This window comes from Acomys russatus, chromosome 29 (assembly GCF_903995435.1).
Source record: "Acomys russatus chromosome 29, mAcoRus1.1, whole genome shotgun sequence".
Lineage (NCBI taxonomy): Eukaryota > Metazoa > Chordata > Mammalia > Rodentia > Muridae > Acomys > Acomys russatus.
The window spans coordinates 15,275,860-15,297,669 of NC_067165.1; the positions used below are offsets into that span (position 1 = coordinate 15,275,860).

Genomic DNA, 21,810 nt, shown 5'->3' on the forward strand with positions numbered 1-21,810 from the left:
CAAGCAGTTTTGTAGACTTTGCTCTTCCACTGAATAGAGTTCATTGAAGTATTTTATAATGAGATATCCTGAAACATATATAAAGGCTATTGACTGATAGTTTTAAATGGGAGTATATAAGTTAGGGCTTTAATTAACATTTAGTTACATTGCATAGTTGCCTAAACTTTGCTTGATAAGGTTACAGAACTGAGACAGGTCTATAATTTACCCAGAGTGTACTGTAATTCTTGTGTATAATATTCTAGAGTCAGCACCTTTTGAATATGGCTATAAATCCATCAGCTCAGACACTGAAGCCCAATGACATCAGAGACTTTCCTTTCTGTAGTGTTCTATATGACTCCTTCAAAAGCAGATTCCCATTCTCAGAGATATGTACGTGAAGAGGACTGTTGTCTGTCACTGGATTTTCTAAGTGGAAGCTGTTTTCAGATAAAAGAAAGATATCCCTTCACCCCTGTGTAAGGGATGTTAAAAACTTGATTACCTGAAACTGCTTCCTATGGCCTTCTCCAAACCAGAAACACTTGTCTTATTGTTGTGACAAAGTATCTGGCAAAAATAAAGTAAAATAAAATAAAATGGTGCCTCCCACAGCTAAGGTGTGCCTTCATACCACAGCCTATTCTAGAAAGTTCTCTAAGAAGTAGGCAAAGGCTTGTTTCTGTAGTAATTCTAAGTTTTATTACATTAACAATCAAGATTGACCATCACCTGCCAAATAAGAGCCAGAGTTCTTGGAGTAGCTTAGACCCTCCTTAGCTTCCTTTCCTTCCTTTATATGGATCACCATATGCATGTTAATGCTGTTCTATGTCAAAAAAGTGCCTGCCTTAGGTTCGATGGAAAAGAGCCATACGTATGGCAGGTGGAGGTTTGTAATTGCAGGTGTGAGTGAAAATGGACAATATATGTACATTAATTCAGGGAGTGGGATGACAGTATATGAAGCTTTTAAAGTTCTCAGGTAAGCCTGGTTGCCCGCATACATGTGTGGCTGAAGCACTTAGGAGGCAGAAGCTGGAAGGTTTCTGAGTTTAAGGCCAACACGGGATGTATGGGAAAGACCCTGTCCCTAAAATAAAAACTTTTGGGTTTTTGGTGAGGGAACATAAGGTAAATTGACTAAAGCTGCTCCCAGTGTTCTTAATTATTTAAAATAAACTAAATTGTATTTTGTAGGTGATGTTGGATCCTTGTTTTTAGAGTGCATTAATGTTGGTTGTTAAATTATAGTGGCTAGACAGGCGAGATGGCACACGCCTGTAACCCTAGCATGCTGTTCAGGGGAGGCAGAGGCAGGTGGATCTCTGTGTGTCAAGGCCAGTCTAGTTTACAAAACGAGTCCAGGATAGCCAAGGCTATACAGAAACCCTGTCTACAAAAACAAAAACATTATAGTTGCTGTATTTTAAAGCATAATGCAAAATTTAGAGAGCTAAGTGTTAATGTCATCATATATCTTATTCTGTCAATAGATAATTATGTATGAAATCTCAAAATTTCTCTAAAGTAATGTTTGTGATAAATTGATTTAACTAGGTTGTTCTTACCAAGGTTCAGTATGTAACCTAAACTGGAATTAGAATCATGATCTTCCTGCTTCAGTCACCCAGTCGCTGGAATTACAGGCACCTGCCACCATCCTTAGTACTAAATCACATTTTAATAAAAATTACAAGGCCTTGTGTGATGGTTTTATAGTCCTAGCACTTGAGAAGTGGAAGCAAGAGCATCAGAAGTTCAGGGCTATCTGGTTACATAGTGAGTCCCAGGCTAGCCTGGGCTACATGAAACCCTGACTCAAAAAACAAAAAACAAAACAAAAACAAACAAACAAAAGAAACAGGCCAAAAATTGTGATAAGGATATCCTATTCTGTGTACTTAGATTATTTTGTCACCTGTGGCTTTATTTGTGAGTTAGAAACCAAACCAGATATTTAGACAGAAGATATCTTAGTAGGAAAAAAAATCTATAAGTAGATGAAGTCGTTAACTAGGTAACAGAATGGTAAAAGTAAAACTCTTGAGGTACTGTGAAAAGAGACATTAAGAAGACAACAGCTACTCATAGGACCAGGGACTAGAGAGAAACTTAGTAATTTTGAGAGGTGCGCCTTTGAAATGCTGATGTAGAAGAGAAGTTGCTCCATGGCTGCTCTAGTGCCCTGGCTTGCAAGATAAAGTGTGTGACTGGCTGACACCTTCTGAGGAAGATGCTGGTGTTTCTGGATTGGGTGTGACAAAGCTAGATCTCAAGTGTTAGAAAAACTGAGAACTGTGTTTACTTGTGCTGTGGGCAGGACCTGGGTAAAGAAGCCAGCTGGCAAAGCAGAAGTGTGGTTTGCAGGGAATCCTAACTCCAAATTGGCAAAACAGAATAGAGGGGGATAGTGTTAGAGTTTGCAGCTGAGGTACAATGACTTAATAACTGTCATACTTGTTCCAGAAGACTGTTCAGAAATGTGGCATAAAAAGATGTTTTCTAAGATCTGTTTTAGCCTGTCTTAATGTGATTTTGGTGGAATATCTACATTTGCATAAAAACTTTAGTAGGTTTTGTAAATCTGATGAAAACATTAAAAACAGAAACCCTCAAGATTAACAAGTCTGAATCTGGTGGATTTACATCCTGAGTTTGGATGAGAGTCTGAATAGTGAGGATAACGGGTCGTCAGCATCCGTTCAGTTCCTGGGTTTGAGCAGCAAGGGCAGGGTCAGGTCCTGGTGGACAGTTTCTCTCAGAGTCCAAGTTTAAACATTTCTCAGATTCTGTTTGGTTCCTAAGTTTGGGTAAGATGGATCTGAATTTTGAGATGTACATATATTTTATATCTAAGTACTCTCCAAGAGTGAAAACTTCACAACAAAGCAGTTTTTCTTGAGCATTTACTCTATAAACAAATGTGTATATATCACATGACTTCTTTACCTAACGCACAAATACACTTGGAATTTGGTTTCTTCAAAGCAAAATACAGTAAGTACTGTAATCCTTTTACTCAGCATGTGTGTGAGCACATCTATGCTGCTGGGTACACCCTAGTTACTCTGTTAGATGTGCATACTCACATTTTATTATCCATCCACCTATTTGGGTTTTTGTTTTGTTTGTTTGTTTGTTTGTTTGTTTTATTTTTTTGAGGCAGGGTTTCTCTGTGTAACCTTGGCTGTCCTAGACTTGCTTTGAAGACCAAGCTGGCCTCAAACTCACAGCGATCCGCTTGCCTCTGCCTCTGAGTGCTGAGATTAAAGCGTGTGCCACCACGCCCGGCCCATCCACCTATTGATGAGTGTTTGGGCTATTCAGTTTCATCTATTATAAATGAAAATGCTAAGAAAATATGTGTGCACGTATATGTCTAAATTTGAGTAAATATGTAAAAGTGAAATGATTGGATCATGTGATGGACTTATGCTTAACTTTTTAAGAAACTGCCAAATGTTTCTTAAACAGTTGGGCCATTTTATATCCTCACCATCCACACTTAATTTTAGCTGTCCTAATAAGTTAGTAGGGATATCTTAATTGTTGTTTTTGTACTTTCTCATGACTGGTATGCCTGAGCATCTTCTTAGGTCGTTATTTGACATTGTGTCTCTTCTTTTTTCACGTGCCTGTTCAAATATTTTATCATTAAAAAAAAAAATGGTTTGTTTCCTTCCTGATTTGTGAGAGGTCTTTGTAGTTGTAGATACAAGTATTTTTTTTTTTTTTTTTTTGAGATGCTTTTTTACAGATACCCTGCCTTGTCTGTGTTTTCATTCTTCTGACAGTGTTTTTGAAGAACATACTTTTTTTGAGACAGGGTTTCTCTGTGTAGCCTTGGCTGTCCTAGACTTGTAGACCAGGCTGGCCTGGCACTCACAGAAATCCGCTGCCTCTGCCTCCCTGAGTGCTGGGATGTCAGGCGTGTGCCACCACATCCGGCTAGAACATAAAATTTTAAAGATTATAAAGATTCCTTTTATAATTTCTTTTACAACTTTTAGATCACATTTAGTTCTGTTATCCATTTTTTCCCTGCATTTTTGGGTATGATTTCAGGTCATCTACCTTCCCCATACAAATGAGCCTCTGTTGTTTCAATATCATTTTTTAAATTCAGTGACTTGTTTTGGAACTTTTATTGAAAAGCAACTGAAACTCTGTTTGTGTCTGGGTTCTATTCTGTTGAGGTATTTATATTACTGTAGTTTTAGAATAAGCTTTGAAAACTGCTAGTCATCTACTTTAATTGTGGCAAAACCTAATATATCTTATATTTGCCCAGTGCTAACTTGAAAGCTAGATAAGAACTGTAGTGTGCTTGAGCAGATGAAGATATGTTTCAGCAAAGAGGTTTAGCTAGGCTTAGTGACGTGTGCCTATTATCCCAGCATTAGGAGGCTGAGGCAAGAGAATTGCTTGAGCCAGTCTGGTGGGGTCCAGAAGATTTTCATGGGTGCTAGGAATCAGTTGGCCAGTGAGTAGGATGTTTCGACTTGGTAGGTTGTATCATGCTGCATGATCATAGTATGCGCTTGGAATTGGGCATTTCAGGTGGGCCAAGGGAATAACAGACTCAGGTAGAGGACTCTTGAGAGTTCTCACTACAAAGAAATAGATGTTAACAGTGATGGATATGCTAGCTGCCCTGATTTATTCATTGTTTGTACTATTAAATAGGTACATTCTGGTTGGCTTAAAATAAGAGAAAAACTTAAAAGCCTACTCAGAAAATTTAAGAGAAACATCACATTGTATTTTATTTGCCATTTTGTAGCCCCAACAGTTGAATATGATTTAGAAGCTACCAGTCTGTTGTACAGCTTTCTCACAGCAATGTTAACATATCACGGCATTTTCACTACTTGATAACACTGTTAATACCATCTCCTTAGACTTTGTCCCCCCCCCCCCCCATCCTTCAACTGGTTTGTATACGTGTGTGGTGTGTGTGTGTGTGTGTGTGTGTATATATATATTTGTGTATATTCACATTCCAGTGAAGACATTTTTTTTTTTTTTTTTTGGAGTGGCAGTGGGTTTGAGACAGTATCACTATGTAGTTTTGGCTAGGCAAGAACACTCTATGTAGACAAGGCTGGCCTCCATCTCACAGAGATCTGTACACACAGAAGATACAAGGGTAAAGTCAGTATGGCAAAGCAGAGAAACTCTGAAATGGTGGCAAGAAACAAAACACAAACAGCAAACAAGAGTCTTAGAAAGATAGGTCTCCAGGCAGAGTCTCTCAGGGTCAAATACATTTTATGGGTAGCGTCTTTACCTATGTTCATTGGTAACCATTTTATCCCAGATAGCTCTGGAACTTACATACCTTTTCACACAAATTGATTGTAGTGGTAATGAGTTAATGTAGCTGGCATTTGCTACTTTGTGGGTCCTTTCTTTATTCTACCCTTTATCACCCCCACACCCCCATCTCACCCCCTGTCACTAATAGGAGAGAAAGGATAGAAGGAAGAGAGGAAAACCCCAATCTAACTTTTTCCCTTTTGTTTCTTCTTTCACCGTGGCTACTAGCAAACCACAAACACCCCCACAACTGACCACCAACCCTGCCTATCGGAGCTCTAGCATTTATGTAACCTCTGAAAAGTTCCCAGAATTCCAAATGTCACACAATTGCAGACACTATCTGCAGCTGTCAAAACCATGTCTCTTTTAGAGCACGAGGCAAATCATGGTCATCTGCTGTGGATAGTCCGAAGCAGCACCACACCTTTACATCTGGGATTAAAATGGAAGCACATTCTTTAATATTTCTCTGTTAAACGAAAAAGTTATCTTTAAAAAAGTTTTCTTGACTAGCTTATGCTGTATACTCCTTTGGTCTCTGATTTGTTGGTAAAATTATTAGTACTTCCTAATCTCTTGGACATTAAATATATTTGAGTATAGTTCAATTTAATTGCCTTTCCTCCTTACTTTCCTCAGTACCATTTAAATTATATCCTTAAAGTTGTTTAAAAATTTTTTTGTTTAGTGTTGTGTACAGTTACAGAAAGAAGTATGAGAAATTTATTGGGGGGAGTGACAGGTGGAGAGATTGTTTTCTCTGAAATTTCTAGTATTTGATGAATTACCTTTTCAGCGAGGACTTAGATAAGATTTCTGGTCTAGGAAGATTTTCCCTCATGACATTTACAAAAATATCTTAGGAGACAGTTCTTTTCTTCCTCCCTGGTTTTGGGTATGCACATTTTGTGTCTGTCATTCAGCAGCCATATGCTTTGTTGTGTTTCTTTAAGTTTTAAAATAAATATTTACTTATTTGATGTATGAAAAAACCCTCAGAATTCCAGAATTCTCACAAGTTGGTGTTTTATGTAAATTGGTAACTATTCATATGCTTTTAGAGCAGAAGGCCTGTTTATTTAGTTTTCAGATTAGTGTTTATAGTTATAAAATTAGTTAAATTATAGCCTTTTAGGAGTCCAGATTAACTCATTTCTATTTTTAAGTCAAAGTGATTGGTAGTTGATGTAAACATGTTTACATCCACTCCAGTGATTGAACCCAGAGTCTTGTCTGTGCTGTGCAAACACTCTATCACTGACCTACATCCTCAGCTCTTGGTTTTTGAAAGTGTCTTCCTGTGTAGCCAAGGCTCACAACCACCTGTAACTCCATTCCAGGGAATACAACACTGGCTTCTAGCATCCTTGCACTGCTGCATGCATGTGGTACACATGTACTCACATAGGCCACACTTTACTTGTACACAAGAGTAAAAGCCGGTGGGTGTGATGGCAGGCACTTGCAGTCTCGGCACAAGTGAGGCAGAGACCAGTCCCTGAAACATTTCGTCCAGTTCGGCTATCTGAAAAAATGAGCTCCAGGTTCAGGAGAGAGCTTATCTTAGGGGATGTTAGAAGAGAATGGAGGAAGGCACTGACTCTGACATGTGGGCTCTACATATATGCACCCAGGTGTACATGCACATACCGGCACACGTATATGCATATACTCTACACATATGGTAATGAACTAAAAAACAATTTGGTCCTAATACCTGTAGCTTTGTACCTTAAACAGGGTTCTAACTGAGACTGGTTTGCATGAATTAATCATTTTTTGAATCTAAGACTAACTAGTTGAAAGGTAATTTGGAGAGCATCTGGAGAATAGTGAGTGTGTCCTGCTTCTTAGATCCTGTAGGAAGAGTTGGACTTTGAACTTACAGAAGGAGGAGCACAAATGACACTAGCCTGTGTAAAATGTGGCATCATCATGACGAGAACTCTGGCTAAAGATGTTTCCCTCTGTACTCGCCACAGTAGAAGAGATTTAGATTATCCTCTTAAAAGGTATTTTTTAAAAGCACAATTAATACCTTAATTCAGAAAAGATTGATTCCTTTGGAAATATTTGGGGTGGGGTTTGGGGCTAGGTCTCATGTAGCCCATGAACTTGATGCGGAATTGAGGCCGGCTTTGAACTGATAATGCCCTGCTTCTGCCTCCTGAGTGCTGATGTGATAGGGCCATGCCTGTCTTTCTGTGGCAAGCTTAAGAATATTGTCTTCTAAATACCAGTACTTCACAAAATCACCTTACAGGATTCTTTCCCACCTATTTTTGAGATAAGTGCCTCTGAAATCACATTTTTTTCTTCTGATGGCAGTTCTCACTAAATCTCATTAAAACGTTTTTGTATCTTTTGTATTGTAAGAATTCTTAGAACTTCAGTGGTGAAAGAAAAGTTATGAAAGTTGAGCTTTGGTGAGTGACCATTTGTTATTTATTTGCTGAATTCCTTATCTTGAAATAGAATTCCTTCACTTCGTATTTTCACTTAAGACCACAAGAATTTTTTCCTTTCTTGGTTTGTCTTTTGGAAAGGTCATTTCTTAAAGTTTTAACAGGACCTTCTTTGAAAAGGTTTTGAGGAAAGAATACAGAAGGCAAGAGAAGGAAAACATAGAAGGCAGTTAGAGACAAACCACACTTGTCAGGACTAATCAGGTTCTGCACCAGGCAAATGAAAACATCTTCTTTTTTCCTTGTTACACTTTTGTCTTGTCTTTCTGTAAGGGCTTTTACACCTGAGAGCTATGGATTCAGAATTCCTTTGTGGAGTAAGGAAGGCCTTGTGGGCTATTTCTGGAATCATTGTGGCATAAAGATCTTATTTGTGGGATAAGGGAATTTCCCTCCCTCTACTTTCTCCCCCTCCTGGAGCTCAAAAGTGCATTAATACCTTCCCAAGATACTCGGAGACTAATATTATTAACATTTACTGGGTAGTTTCTCTGTGCATACATGGGCTGCTAATGGAGATTTCATACCAAGATCCTGCTGCCTCTTTTTTCCTTTTAGAAAGATTGATGTTAGCAGTTGTGTGTGTATTATTTTGTATTTTAAACCCTTCATGAGTTAGAGAGAAAAAGTAAGGTGTGGGGGTGGAGTGAGGGGAAGGAACCATTGATCCCTTAAGTATTTAGTTAACATAACTCAATCTTTTCTCTCCAGATTTAACTCATGCTTTCTTTCCCTCACTTTGGAACCCGTAGATTTGTGAATATTGGATTATTTTGAGCAGAGCAGGGATTGTTTCTTTGATATTCACTAAGGAGTCTATTTACCTTCAGGATGACATCTGAACTGGAGAGCAGCCTAACATCTATGGACTGGTTACCACAGCTCACTATGAGAGCAGCCATCCAAAAATCTGATGCTACACAAAATGCACACGGAACAGGAATTTCTAAGAAGAACACACTCCTTGACCCAAATACAACACTGGACCAGGAAGAAGTCCAACAGCACAAAGACGGAAAACCTCCATACAGCTATGCCAGTCTCATCACATTTGCAATTAACAGCTCACCCAAAAAGAAAATGACTTTAAGTGAAATTTACCAGTGGATTTGTGATAACTTCCCATATTATAGAGAGGCTGGCAGTGGTTGGAAGGTAAGTATTTTATTTAAATTAATGCTTTTGTGAGATAAGCAATGATAATATTGAAAGTAAGGCTTTTTGGAAAGCCATAAAATTAAAGATTAAATTCTGAGTTAATCATTTATAGGTGCCAGAAGTGGGAAAACCTTTTAATTCTAGCAATTGATTGATGATGTGAGTGTGTGTGTATGCCGCTGTGCACACATGCAGACCGAAGGACAACCTGTGGGAGTTGGATTTCTCTTTCTACTATATGATTGCTAGAGACCAAACCCAAAGTCATCAGGTTTTATCAGCACTTGTCATTACTGAACCTTCTTGCTGACCCTGGAAATGTGTAAAGTTAGTGATCGCCTTATTTTGGGAAGTAGCGTGTTAGAGCTTTGCTATGTCATGGGACTGATAGAACATGGAATGAGAGCACCTAGGAAGCAGCAGTCAGTAGAGAGCAATACCTAGTGTGTAAGTAGGTTGACAGTGACACTATGGTAGAAAATGGTCAAATAGGATTGCATTAATATGTGGGCTTTTATAAACTTTTGTTTTGACTTTGAGATTTATAGGAGGTACAAAAATGGCACAAATGTTTTCTCCATATACTTGTCTGGCTTCCTCTACTGTTAACATCTGACAGAATCATAGTATGGTGACCAAAACAAAAAATTTATATAGACAGAATACTTTTGACCAGACTAGGCTTCTTTTCAGATTTCATTATTTTTCCTTCAATGTCCTTTATGTTTCAGGATCCCACATTGCAATTCAGTTGTCACTTTCTCTCCATTCCTGTCTAATTTGTGAATTTCCCATACTCCTAACTTTTGTAGCTTAGACGCTTTTGAAAAATAGTGGAACTTTCCTTGGCTTGGTGGTGTTTTCTCAGGTGAGAAGCAGTACATACGGAGCAGAGTAACAAAGAGGTGATGTGCCTCTCTGCTGATCACAGGCATAAAACATAAACACAGCCACAATTTCTTGGTCAGTGTGATATCTCTGGGCACTCCACTATAAGGCTAGTGTTTATTGCCTTGTAAGTACAAAGTTTTGAGGAGATGTGAAGTTTTGAAGGTATATGAACACACTATTTTCTTTTTGTTTTTCAAGACAGGCTTTCTCTGTGTAGCCTTGGCTGTCCTAGACTCGCTTTGTAGAGCAGGCTGGCCTCGAACTCACAGCAATCTGCCTGCCTCTGCCTCCCAAGTGCTGGGATTAAAGGCGTGCACCAACACACCTAACCACTATTTTCTTTTTAAACGTTGCCCATGAATTTTAGTATTCATTGCTTCTTTTTCTAATAATTACTTTTCTTTTTCCTATAAAATGAAGACTGTTAATTTGTTTTGTTCAGTGAGAATGAGTTTTCCACTGGCCATGGCTGCGCAAACTACCCTCAATCCCAGAAGTAGGAAGGCAGAGGCAAGCATATCTCTGTGAGTGTGACCAGCAATGGTCTACAAAGTAAGTTCCAGAACAGTCAGGGCTATGCAGAGACACTGTCTCAAAAAACAAACAAAAAACTGCTGACTTTTTCTGGCCTTGGAGAGATGGCACTTGCATAGGGCTAGATAGAGATTGTATTTCAGCAACCACCTGTAGCTCTAACTCCAAGAAACCCAACACCCACTTCTGGTCTCCATGGGCACCTGTACCCTTGTTTTTTCAGTCATTTATTCATGATAGTAAGTGCTTGTGGGTTTTTGGTGTTTTTTGTTTTGTTTTGTTTTTTGTTTTGTCTTGTCTGTTTTGTTTTTTGTTTGTTTGTTTAGTTGTTGTTTTTGTGCTAGTGTTATCCTTTCTTAATTTTTTGTGCTGAGCTGTCCTTTGCTTTTCAAGACACAGTCTCAAAATGTAGTATGGGCTGGCTTAACAGGTCACTGTGATTACTATGTAGTCAAGGCTGGCTTTGAACTTGAGATCCTCTGCCTCTACATGTTGTGATTAAAGGTGTGTGTCATCATGCCCAATAAAAACTTTATATGAAATTTTCACTGGTTTGTTACTGGTGATTGATCCTAGAATCTAAAACATTCTAACTATCAAATGCTTTACTACTGAGCTACATCCCCAACTCTCCTTGTCCTCCAGATCATTGCAACTTTGAGCATTGGGAATGCTTATAGGATGATTTTATTCTTTTGTTTCCAGAGTCATCATGTACCCTCTCCTTGCTAGCTCTGGAATCAACCACATTTTTAAGGACTCTTTTGATAAAGCATCACATTAGTTGCCTAGTGACTATATGCTATATGACAAGTAATCCAATTTGCTTTCTTTTACTTTATTAATTTTTCATGTCTAACAGACGAATCACCCAGTTGTGTGCATGCCACCCCCCCAAAAAAAAGAAAGAAAAAGGTTTATAGGGTTTTAGGTTTAATATTAGATGATAGTTATTACAGTTCCTAGTACATGTTCCTGCTTTACTACCTTTAAATTTACTATCTTTAGTACCTGAAAATCCTCATTTTAAAAGATTGTTGCATATATACCGTGTACCTGGTGTGCCGTGTGCTGTGGAAGATGGTCAGGTATCTTGAGGGGAAGGGCTGTGCCCCTCTGTAGCTTCTCTGTTTCTTTCACAGTGTTTCTATTTAGTAGCTTTAGTTAATGCAGTTTGAATTAAAGTGTGATTCCTGCTCAGCCTTCCTTTCATACTTCTTTTCCTATTGTTGTTGTTGTTGTTGTTGTTGTTATTTTGGTTTTTTGTGACAGGGTTTCTCTGTGTAGCCTTGGCTGTCCTGGACTCACTTTTAGACCGGGCTGGCCTCGAACTCACAACAATCTGCCTGCCTCTGCCTCCTGAGTGCTAGGATTACAGGCGTGAGCCGCCACGCCCAGCACCTTTCCCTGCTGATATTAAAGGCGTGGCGCACCACTGCTCAGCCGACCTTTTTTTTTAAACCTCCGAATGAGAACACCATTGTAAAAAGGTGATAGTACTTCATATAAACTATGTTTTCTGTTTTGACTGCCAAGCACTCTAGGTGCTTCTTGTCAAGGTTTGGATTAGGGAGATATAAATTTTTAAGACAGCAGAAAAACATGGTGTCTGCAGAGAAAAGATATGGCCAAACTTTGAGTAAGAAAGCCTAGCAGAGACTTGTGAGTCTTTATCAGTGGTTGTGAAGCTGAGTTCCTGGAGGTGCCAGATAGACAAGATAGTGAGGAAAGCACGAAGGCACCCAACCAATGGCTGCAGCTCTAATGTACTCTGGGGTTGTGTTTCCTATTAGGCTGTACAATGGGCATATCAGTTTTCCCTCTCTAAGATAAGTGAGAAATCTGGGTTTTTTGTAGAATTTCCCAATTTCCAGATGTTTCTAATTCCAGGGTTCTTCATCTGTTGTATAATAAATGTGTCTATTTTGATTTTGTGTGGGCTGTGGGCCCCCAATCTTTTCAGTTAATTTCATGGTGCTTTTGTTAATTTGAAAAGGGCTTACGTTCTCCTCTTCATTGTCCTTGGGTTTAGAAACACTAAGATACTTAGTGCAGGGTCCCTAAGGGAGTTCATCCTCTTTATTAGATGAAGATACATATAACAAGCAATTAGGAAGCTGCCTAAAAAGCTCTTCAGAGAATTGTGGGATACTGTGTTACTGTTGACGGTTGGTCACAGCTACTGTTTGTAAGTCATAATTACATCCATTTTGTCTGTGGCCTGGTAAAAAGTGTTAGCTCTGAAGGGTAGTTACTGAGAACTAATAGGGAGTATAAGATTCGAAAGTGATTGGGACTTACTAGAAAGCTACTAAGGGAAGGGAGACAGTGATTTAGTTTGAGGATGTAATGTATTTTTAAACATTTGATTATAGGGCTCCTAGTAGAGTTGGAATGAACCAGATTATAGAGATCTTAAAATATATGAAAGCCCAACTGAAGAACTTGTTCCAGTTTTTAGGAGCAGTATATAAATTTTGATTATGTTCATCATCAACCTGCTTGTCCTTGAGGTCTTATAAATTGTAAATCTGTTGGTATTTTCTTGGTGATTATTATCTAAAATCATGGTCTGAAATTCCTTTAGAAGTAGTGATACATTTTCACCTGAAAAGTATTTGGCTTAATCATTAAGATATGATGGGTGGAGTGGGAAGTGGAAAAGGATGTTTTTTCTCTAAAACTGAAAGACTCCCAGAAAGATTACCTGGTACCATCAGCTTCAGGCATACCTTTAGTATCTCTAGGATTACTATTTCATAGTCATTAAATGTTTTTTCGTAATTTTGAAACACTGAATGCCTAGAATTTATTGTGTTCACTTTTTAATTTTCTATTTTGTAGACCTAGATATATTTTTAACATTTGTATGGAGACCAAAAGCCAGGTGTGGTAGAACATGCCTTTGATCCTAGCACTGGGGAAGTTAGAGGCAGGTGAATCTCTGAGTTCAAGGCCAGCATGATCTACAGAGTGGATTCCAGGACAGCTGGAGCTGCATAGTGAGACTCCGTCTCAAATAAAACTACAACAGAAAAAGGAGACCAAAGAAAACTTTTTTTCTCCCTTGTAGAGATCTTTGTCTTTATAAATTTTCATTCTCCGTAGACTTGTTAAGCAGTTGTGTGTCCTGCTGCTTCCCTCCTTTTGAGGTGTGGAGAAGGCAATTGGAAGGGCATTTACAGTTTGTGAAGTCTGTATTGAGTGAATAGAGGATAGAAGAAAAGATTTTAAAGCAACCTCAACCTATTTCAGAAATTGAGTCACTCAGAGTAGGACTTGTCATGCTCACTGTAAAGGGTCAGATACAACTCCCTTTCAGGTAGGGGCATTGAAGGAGGTATCATTATTAAAGGTAACTCTGAATATTCCATTCTTGACTTATTTTGTAATTTGAAATAGAGGGAAAGGAATTAAAATTTTTGTGTTGATCATTTTGTTGAGGAAGATTAACTTTATAAATCATTAGGATATAGGGAAACAAAAAAGATTGATTGGGTAAAGAAGGAAACGGAGTTAAGTATAAGCAGTAGTAATTATGCCTAATCACATTGAAGAAGCTGGTATGTACGTGTGGTGGATGTACAGATGTGCTTGCTTGGATGGGTACATGTGGAGACCAAATATCTTCCACTGTCACTTCTCCAGGGTCTTTTTATTGGTACTGGAGCTTGCTGTTTTGGCTAGGCTGGCTGGCGCACAAGCAACTGGAGTCCCCTGGCCTCTGGCCCCCAGTACTGGGATTACAAATGTGCACTGCTATAGCCAGCTGTTTTATTTGCATGCTGGGGGTCCAAACTCAAGTCCTGATGCTTGTAGAGCAGACACCTTCCACTGAGCGTCCTCCCCAGCCCCTGAGCTTTTGCCTAGAGCAATCAGACAATGTCATACTTTCTAGGGATACAGCTTAAGGTCAGATACACAGAGGAGTCATGGTGTTTATTTAGTAGATTTGTGTTTGATGGTATTACTTGAGTGGAGGCATTCTGTACTTCCACTAACTCCCAACAAAGAAGGTTGGATGGAAGAATTTGAGAACAATTCTGAAAGTTTGATGTGTCGGATAGGTTAGGACAGATAAGCACAGACTAATGTATTCTCCCTCTGTCGCATCCCCCAACCCCCTCTCTCTTTGTTCTTCTTCCCACAGGAAAGGACACTCACAAAGGGACAAAAAAGATAGATAAATCTAATGTTGATTGGATTAGAGGTGCTAGTTTAAAAGAAAAAGCAGTAGAATGTTTTTAGAAATTGAATGGAACCTAGGAATCTATATGAATTCATAATGGTGTTTTTTAAAAATAATTTTCATTTTTTACTTTACGTGTATGAGTGTTTACCTACATGCTTGTCTGTACTGTTCATACATGAGCCTGGTGCCTGTGGAGGCCGGAAGAGAGTTTCAGATTCACTGAGATTGGAGTTACAGACAGCTGTGGGTGCTTGGAATTGAACCTGGGTTCTTTGCTAAAACAGACAGGACTCCTAATCACTGAGGCATTTCTCCAGCCCCGTATCTTGAGGTTTTTGATAAACTGTTTTGGGGGTGGGATTTTTCAATGCCAAGCAGTATTTCTTTAATATTTATTTACCCTGAGCCATTTTTCTCTAGGCCAGCTTGGATCATTCTAATCGCTGCTCTCCTAACTTTTCTTGGGGTTATTGGAGATAAACTTCACCCAGGTTGGGAAGCCTGAAGCAGCAAAGCCTGAAGCAGTGACATGTGTGGTGTATGTATGTATGTTTCCCCAACACGCGGGTTCAGTTATTCGTGGAGCGGCAAGGAGGGTCGCGATCTGTGAATAAAGAATGGACAAGAGAGACGACAGGGCCCAGGGAAACATTGCTTGTCAAGGGCCGTTTATTGTAAGGGGGTATTCAAATTTAAAGTGAGCTTCGGGGAGGGCGGGGGCAGAAAGGAATGCAGTGGAAAGTTACAAAATCTTCTGGGCCAGGCCCCAAGGACAGCAGGTGTGGAGTGGGGCGATTATTCAGAAGTCGCGATACACCGAATGTTCTCTTTCTCAAGGTCAGGCTGGATCTTTTGTGGTTGTCAGGCAGAATAATTATCTCAAGTATGCAGACAGCTGTGGCTTTCAGCCAGCAGGGCCTCTCAGCCACTGGGGCAGGTCAGGCAAGGTCCTATGGCTCCTGACATGTATGGGTGTTTTTATTATGCTTCTCATATGTGTTTGAACAGATTTTTGATGACTATAGAAAGAGCATTGTGGTCTAGAGTCTAGGTTGATGGGCAAGGGTCTCAGTCCTTATGAGGCCAGTTTATATTTTGTGTAAGAATACAGTGCAGAATAGGAAACCTACTAAACATAGTTGCAACATGATGAGAAACCCATGAAGATAAAGAATTTGGAGATCTGACCTAACCAGGGAAAAGTCAACCAGGGCTTCTAGGAAGAACTGATTCTGGGGGAGGGGAGAGATGCTCAGTGATAAAGAACACATGGTAATTTGAGGACATGAGTTCAGATCCCAGTACCCATGTTGGGAAGCTCTTTAACCTCCTGTAAGAGTTGGGAAACTCTTAACCTCCTCAAAGGGCTGCAACACTCTTTTGGCTTCCATGGGCTCATGTACACATGGGGCATACGTCTACAGATACATAAACATAAATACAACTAATGTTAAAAAATAGGGGGCTGGAGAGGTGGCTCAGAGGTTAAGAGCAGTGGCTGCTCTCTCAGAGTTCCTGAGTTCCTTTCCCAGCAACTACATGGCTACATAGTGGCTCACAACCATCTGTAATGAGATCTGGTGCCCTCTTCTGGCCTGCAGGTGCATATTTAAGCAGAATACTGTATACATAATAAATCTTTTTTAAAAACCTGATAGCTTAAATTAAGAGCAGGTAAAAAGAAGCAAGGCAGTAATTTTGCACACTCAGCAACTTAAGGAAAGCCTAGGTGAGAAGGACCATTAGAGCCGATGAATGGAGACAGCAAAGTAGTTCAGAGCATGTCTTTGAATGCTTGGGAATATTGGGTTTTTATATAAAATTCATTTGCAGTGTGAAATGTTTGAAAGGCTGTGAGTAAGTGACTGGGATCAGGTTTGTAATGCTAAGACATAACTGCAGTGTGAAGAGTGGCAGGGAGCGAGCGGGAACACCAGGGGGAAGGAAGGAGGCTGCTGTACCAGGGTTGCTGAGCTATCTGCTGATTGACACCGCAGTAGAAAAGATGGTGAAGTAGGTGATTCTTAGGTAGGATTTGGTCATAGGTTTGTTTGGGGTGGTGAAGGAGAGGTGTTAGGGATAAAGAAGTCACGCAGGCTAGATGGGTGCAACAGTGTAAATATTGCCGTCTTTTTAACTAAAGGAAACTGGGAGATCACATTAGGCATAAAGATTGAATTTAGTTTTAAACACGCTGAATTTGAAGGGCTTCTCTGAAAGCCCGGTTGACATTTGAAATACGTTAGATACTTGAGAGAAAGGTCTGTAGGGAGATCTAGATAAAGCATCACAGATAGTCACTGACATCCCAGCTGTAGATGAGACTGGCTAGGCAGCTAGTGCAGAAATGGAGAAAGAATAGAGCAGAAACTTGAGAATGTCTAACTTGTAAGCTTTTTGTAAGGAAGGAAAACCAGGTAGAAGGCTGTTTTATGTTTCTCCCCTAGTGAGGGGGAGTCTCTTCTGAACTACATAATAGTTTTTCTTTTCTTTTCTTTCTTAACCTTATTTTTAGTTAGTTTTATTGGTCTTCTTATTTATACAGGGTCTTGTTTTGTAGCCAACACTGGCCTCAAAGTCATATTTTTTCCTGCCTGTGTTGAGATGTAGGCCTCTCCCCTTACGCCTGAGCTTTGACCATTTTGGTTGTAGGCTTTACATTTAGATCTTTTTTTGTGTGTTTGTTTTTCAAGACAAGGTTTCTCTGTGTAGCCTTGCCTGTCCTGGACTAACTTTGTGGATCAGCCTGGCCTGGAACCCACAGCAAACCGCCTGCCTCTGCCTCCCGAGTGCTGGGGTTAAAGGCGTGCGCCACCACCGCCGGCTTACATTTCGATCTTAGGATGAGTAGACTCTAGTTTGTTTGATTGATCTTTGAGTTTACCTGTCTCTTTGAGATTTGGATTCAGCATTTGATTTCATGTTACCAGCATTTTAAAAATTACATCTCTTTTACCCCATTTTAGAAATTATTTTAAGGTTTTACAGTATTCATTAGTTAGAGTCCATCCAGGCTGCTTTAACAAGCACAACAAACAACCCCCACAGTAGACAAGATGGGTTACATACAACAAATACTTATTTCTCAAATAATATTTGACAGGTTGAGAAGTCCAGGATCAAGGTGTTGACAGATGTGACTGGAAGCTTCTCTCTGTCTTGGTTGAGGGTCCGCTTCCTGGGCTCATGGAGGCCGCTCAGGTGGTGAGCGGAGCAGAGGAGCCCCCTGAGGCCTTTTCTATAGGCACTAAGTCCTTTTCATGAGTTCCCTTCGTGATCTAATCACCTTTCAGTGGCCTTACCTTCAGATAATACCGCACTGGAATTAATAAGAGGGCTTATAAACATGGATTGTCTTTAGCACAACCTACCATCACATAGTATTAAGCTAGGCTATGTATCATGCAAGACCTTTATTCAGAAACTGCATTTTCCTAGTTTTTTAAAAATCATTTTACTTTTAATATAACTTAAAATTGTGTGTATTGTGTGTTTGTGTGCACCGTGGTCAGTAGATGGCTTTGTGAGGTTGTTTCCTCTTTGTACTCTATATCCCAGTGGTCAGATGTAGGTTGTCGTCGGCTTGTGTTTGGGCTGTCGCGCTTGGCCTTCTTTCTTTCTTTTTTTTTTTTTTTTTTATTAAAAAATTAAATTTATTATTTGTAAGGGAGAGACAGAGATGGAGAATGCAGGCATGGATGGATGTGGAGGCCAGAGGATAAATTTCTAGAGTCTGTACTCTCCTCTGCCCTGTGTTCTGGGGGTGAACGCAAGCCACCCATCTTACACTGCACAGTTTAGTGTGCCATCGTGTTCTGCAGGTGCCTTTTCCTGCTGAGCCATCTTGCTGACCTACATTACTTTTATCTGTATATCGAGTCCTTTAATCAACTACTATGTTTTCTTCAGATAGTTTTAAAGCTATTACAAGAAACTTAAAAGTCTTTTAAAATGTACTTTCTTTTTCTTTTTTTAACCATTTCTGGTGCTTTTAAGATTGTAGATCTTAATTTCCATTTTTGTTGTTGTTTTTTGAGACAGGGTTTCTCTGTGTAGCCCTGGCTGTCCTGGACTCACTATGTAGACCAAGCAGGCCTCGAATTCACAGAGATCCACTTGCCTCTGCCTCCCAAGTGCTGGGATTAAAGGCGTGTGCCACCATGCCCAACTTAAGGGATTCTTTCCCCACCCACCCTACCCACCCCAGACAGGGTTTCTCTGTGTGTAATAGCCCTGGCTGTCCTGGAGTTTGCTCAGTAGACCAGGATGGCCTTACAACTCACAGAGATCACCTGCCGCTGCCTTCCTTTGGTTTTATGATTTCCTCTAAAGGCTATTATTTTGGTAACACTGTCAGTCAGCTGGAGATATAAGAAGTACATTCTTTCGTCTTTACCTTTCTTTTTGTATTACTTTTTTCCCTGAGATTGTCTTATTTTTACTTTATGTATATGAGTGGTGTCTTGTATGTTATATCTGTCTATACACCATGTGGCCAGAAGAGGGCATCTACTTCTCTGGAACTGGAGTTGGAGATGTAGTGAGTTGAACCCATCCAGGCCCTCTTGGAAGAGCAGTAAGTGTTTTTAACGGCAGAGCCGTCTCTCCACCTCCTATGTTTCTTTTTTCAAAACCAGGACTTAACTGTATATTCCTCTGACTTGTAGTGCTCTTAACTTGCCTCCTGACTAAGGCACACACCATCACATCACACTTGGCTTTCATTGTTGTTTTTAGGGCTGGAAGTTGAACCCAGGCAGGCACTCTTCCACTGAGCTACCTTCTCAGCCCATTGCTTTCATTTTTAATAGAGATTGTAAATGTAATTGACATTTCCTGCCCTTTTTTAGTCATTTAAGATGTCACTCAGTTGTTTCTGGCTCACATAGTTTTGAAGCACACTGAAATTCTTATCTTTAGATTTCTACACATAATTGCTTTTTTTTTCTCGAAGTTGCCTTAAAGATGTCTTCCTTTTGGTTAACTATAATACAGATAGTAGTATAGTCTGTATCCCACCCACCCATTCCTTCTGTCTCTGCTTCACAAACCAATTTGGAGTGTGTGCCTGCATGCGTGTGTATGTATGTGTGTGTGTGTGTGTGTGTGTGTGTGTATGCCTATGCGCATGTGCGTGTTAAGAATCTATCCTAGGGTCTCATGCATGGCACACAAGCACTCTTACATATCTTCAGCCCTTTAGTATGGTTTTTGTTGGTGATACTTGTTTTTGAATTTTTGCTTGAAGTTCTTTAAAATTCTTGTGTTGTACAGGTCGATATCTTGCGTTTTATAAGATTTTCTAATTTGGACCCCCCCCCCCCCCCCGGAGTCTTCTAAGAATCTTTTTTATTTGTTTCAAGACTGCGGGTACATGCTAGTTCTCTTTGGAAAACATTTGCTGATCTGTCCTTAAGTTTCCCAAGCTTTTTTCCAGTGTCCAGTTTATTTATAAGCTTAGCTGAGGAATTCTTTTCTCTTCTGGCGGGGGGGGGGGGGGATATTGTTGTGATAGAACCCAAACATGTCTAGTGTGTGCTAGAGGGCTTCTTCTACTGAGCTGTACACCCTCTAGTATTTCTGGTTTTGTTTATCATTTATGTTTTTTTTAATAGTTTCTACATCTGTATTAAAATTCTTCATTTTTCAATACAAATTGTTTACTTTTCTCCCTGGGTCTCTTATTACATTAATCATCATTAGAATTTGTTTCTGACAGTTTTTAAAATTTCATCTTTCTCAATTGGGTTGTATCTCTGACAGTGATGTTTTTCTTACTCTCTCTCTCATATACTCTTTAACCAGAACCAGAACAGTAGAGATTGAAGTAAATGGTGTTTTTATTTGTAAATAGATAAACATCTCTTTTTCCCCTCAGGCTTTTCATATGAGAGACTCAGTCAGTCTTAGTAGTTGGGCTGAATTTAGGTGGGGGTGCTGACTTTGTCTTGCACACACCACAGACTTCCAGTCTTCCAGCAGTGTGCTCCTCTTGCCTTACACTTCAGCCAGGGTGTGTATGCTGTAGAAAGCACCCCAACTACTCCAGCTCGCTCGTCCTTTTAGATTTTAGGTTTTTAAGTGTTTAGACAAACATTGACCTTTTACAGACAGGACTCTCATGGAATGCTTTTGTCCTCCTCTGTCACCAAACTGCTGTTTGTTATTCAGTGTCCTGCTAGTTCAAGTCAGAGTAGCTTTGTAGCTGTGGTTGCTTGCTTTTGGATGGGAGTCTCTGCTCCTTTATGAGATGTAGCAGACCCATCTGTATGGTTTCAGTTGTCAGTTCCTAAGGTGTAGGACAGCGGCTTGTACCTCTCCCAGAGGAAAAGGACTTTGCGTCTGCTTTCCCCCATAGTACCAGTAGATCTTTGTGTCCTGGAAAAAGGTTTCTTGTCCCTCGGTAAAAGTGCTTTATTTCTATTTGTCCCCCAGAGGTAATGAAGCCTTGCCAGAGTGCTATGGAGGAGAGATTTTGCTGCTATCACTGCAGACTTAAATGTTTGTGCTTTCTTAAAAATCTACCGAAAATTGGTAGGCTTAATAGGTGGTATACTCCTTGCTATTCTGCTCCTGACATTCACTTCTTTTTTCTGTGTTGCTATGGGACACTACTCTTCTGGGTGGTTTACCCTATCCAGCCCCCCACACCCACCCCACCCCATTTTTTTGTTTTTCGAGACAAGGTTTCTCTGTGTAGCTCTGGCTGTCCTGGTCACTTTGTAGACCAGGCTGGCCTCGAACTCACAGAGATATGCCTGCCTCTGCCTCCCTGAGGGCTGGGATTAAAGGTGTGCGCCACCACCTGGCTACTCCAGTCTTTCTAATGAGCACATGGTGAATACTAATGGAGAAGAGGTTGAGAGTATTACTCCTTACCTCTGGAGTTCCTGTGACTATAAACTCACTAGCCCAGTACTCAGTCTTTGACATTTTCAGTTGGATGTCAGCCTGGTCTACAGAGAGAGTTGCAGGACAGCCAGGGTGACACAAAAAAGCGGATTTTTGTTTTTTATTTTTAAGTTAGTTTCTTAGAAACTGCTTGATGGCGGTCAGCTTGTCAGTGCTGTGCTAACGGTGAGGCAGGTTGCATATTCGCTTTCCCTGGAATAGCCTTGTTCTTAGCAATGTGGTTTCTATCCTTTAGTTTTGAGGATTTTATACATGTATATATACCATGAAATATCTATTTTCCAGGAATGCAGTCTCATTGGTTGCCTTGTATTCTGAAATCGGATTTAGTTCCAAAATAATTGACTT

At 39.9% G+C, this 21,810-nt stretch overlaps 1 protein-coding gene across 2 annotated transcripts in view; it reads left to right on the forward strand.

The window, feature by feature from the left end:
• Foxj3 (forkhead box J3) overlaps positions 1-21,810 on the forward strand; it is a 93,412-nt gene that overhangs the window by 24,899 nt on the left and 46,703 nt on the right. For both annotated transcript variants that reach the window (XM_051171843.1, XM_051171844.1), the window contains exon 3: positions 8,606-8,930. In XM_051171843.1, the coding sequence (XP_051027800.1) occupies positions 8,606-8,930 (325 nt within the window). The remainder of the gene's footprint in view (positions 1-8,605; positions 8,931-21,810) is intronic.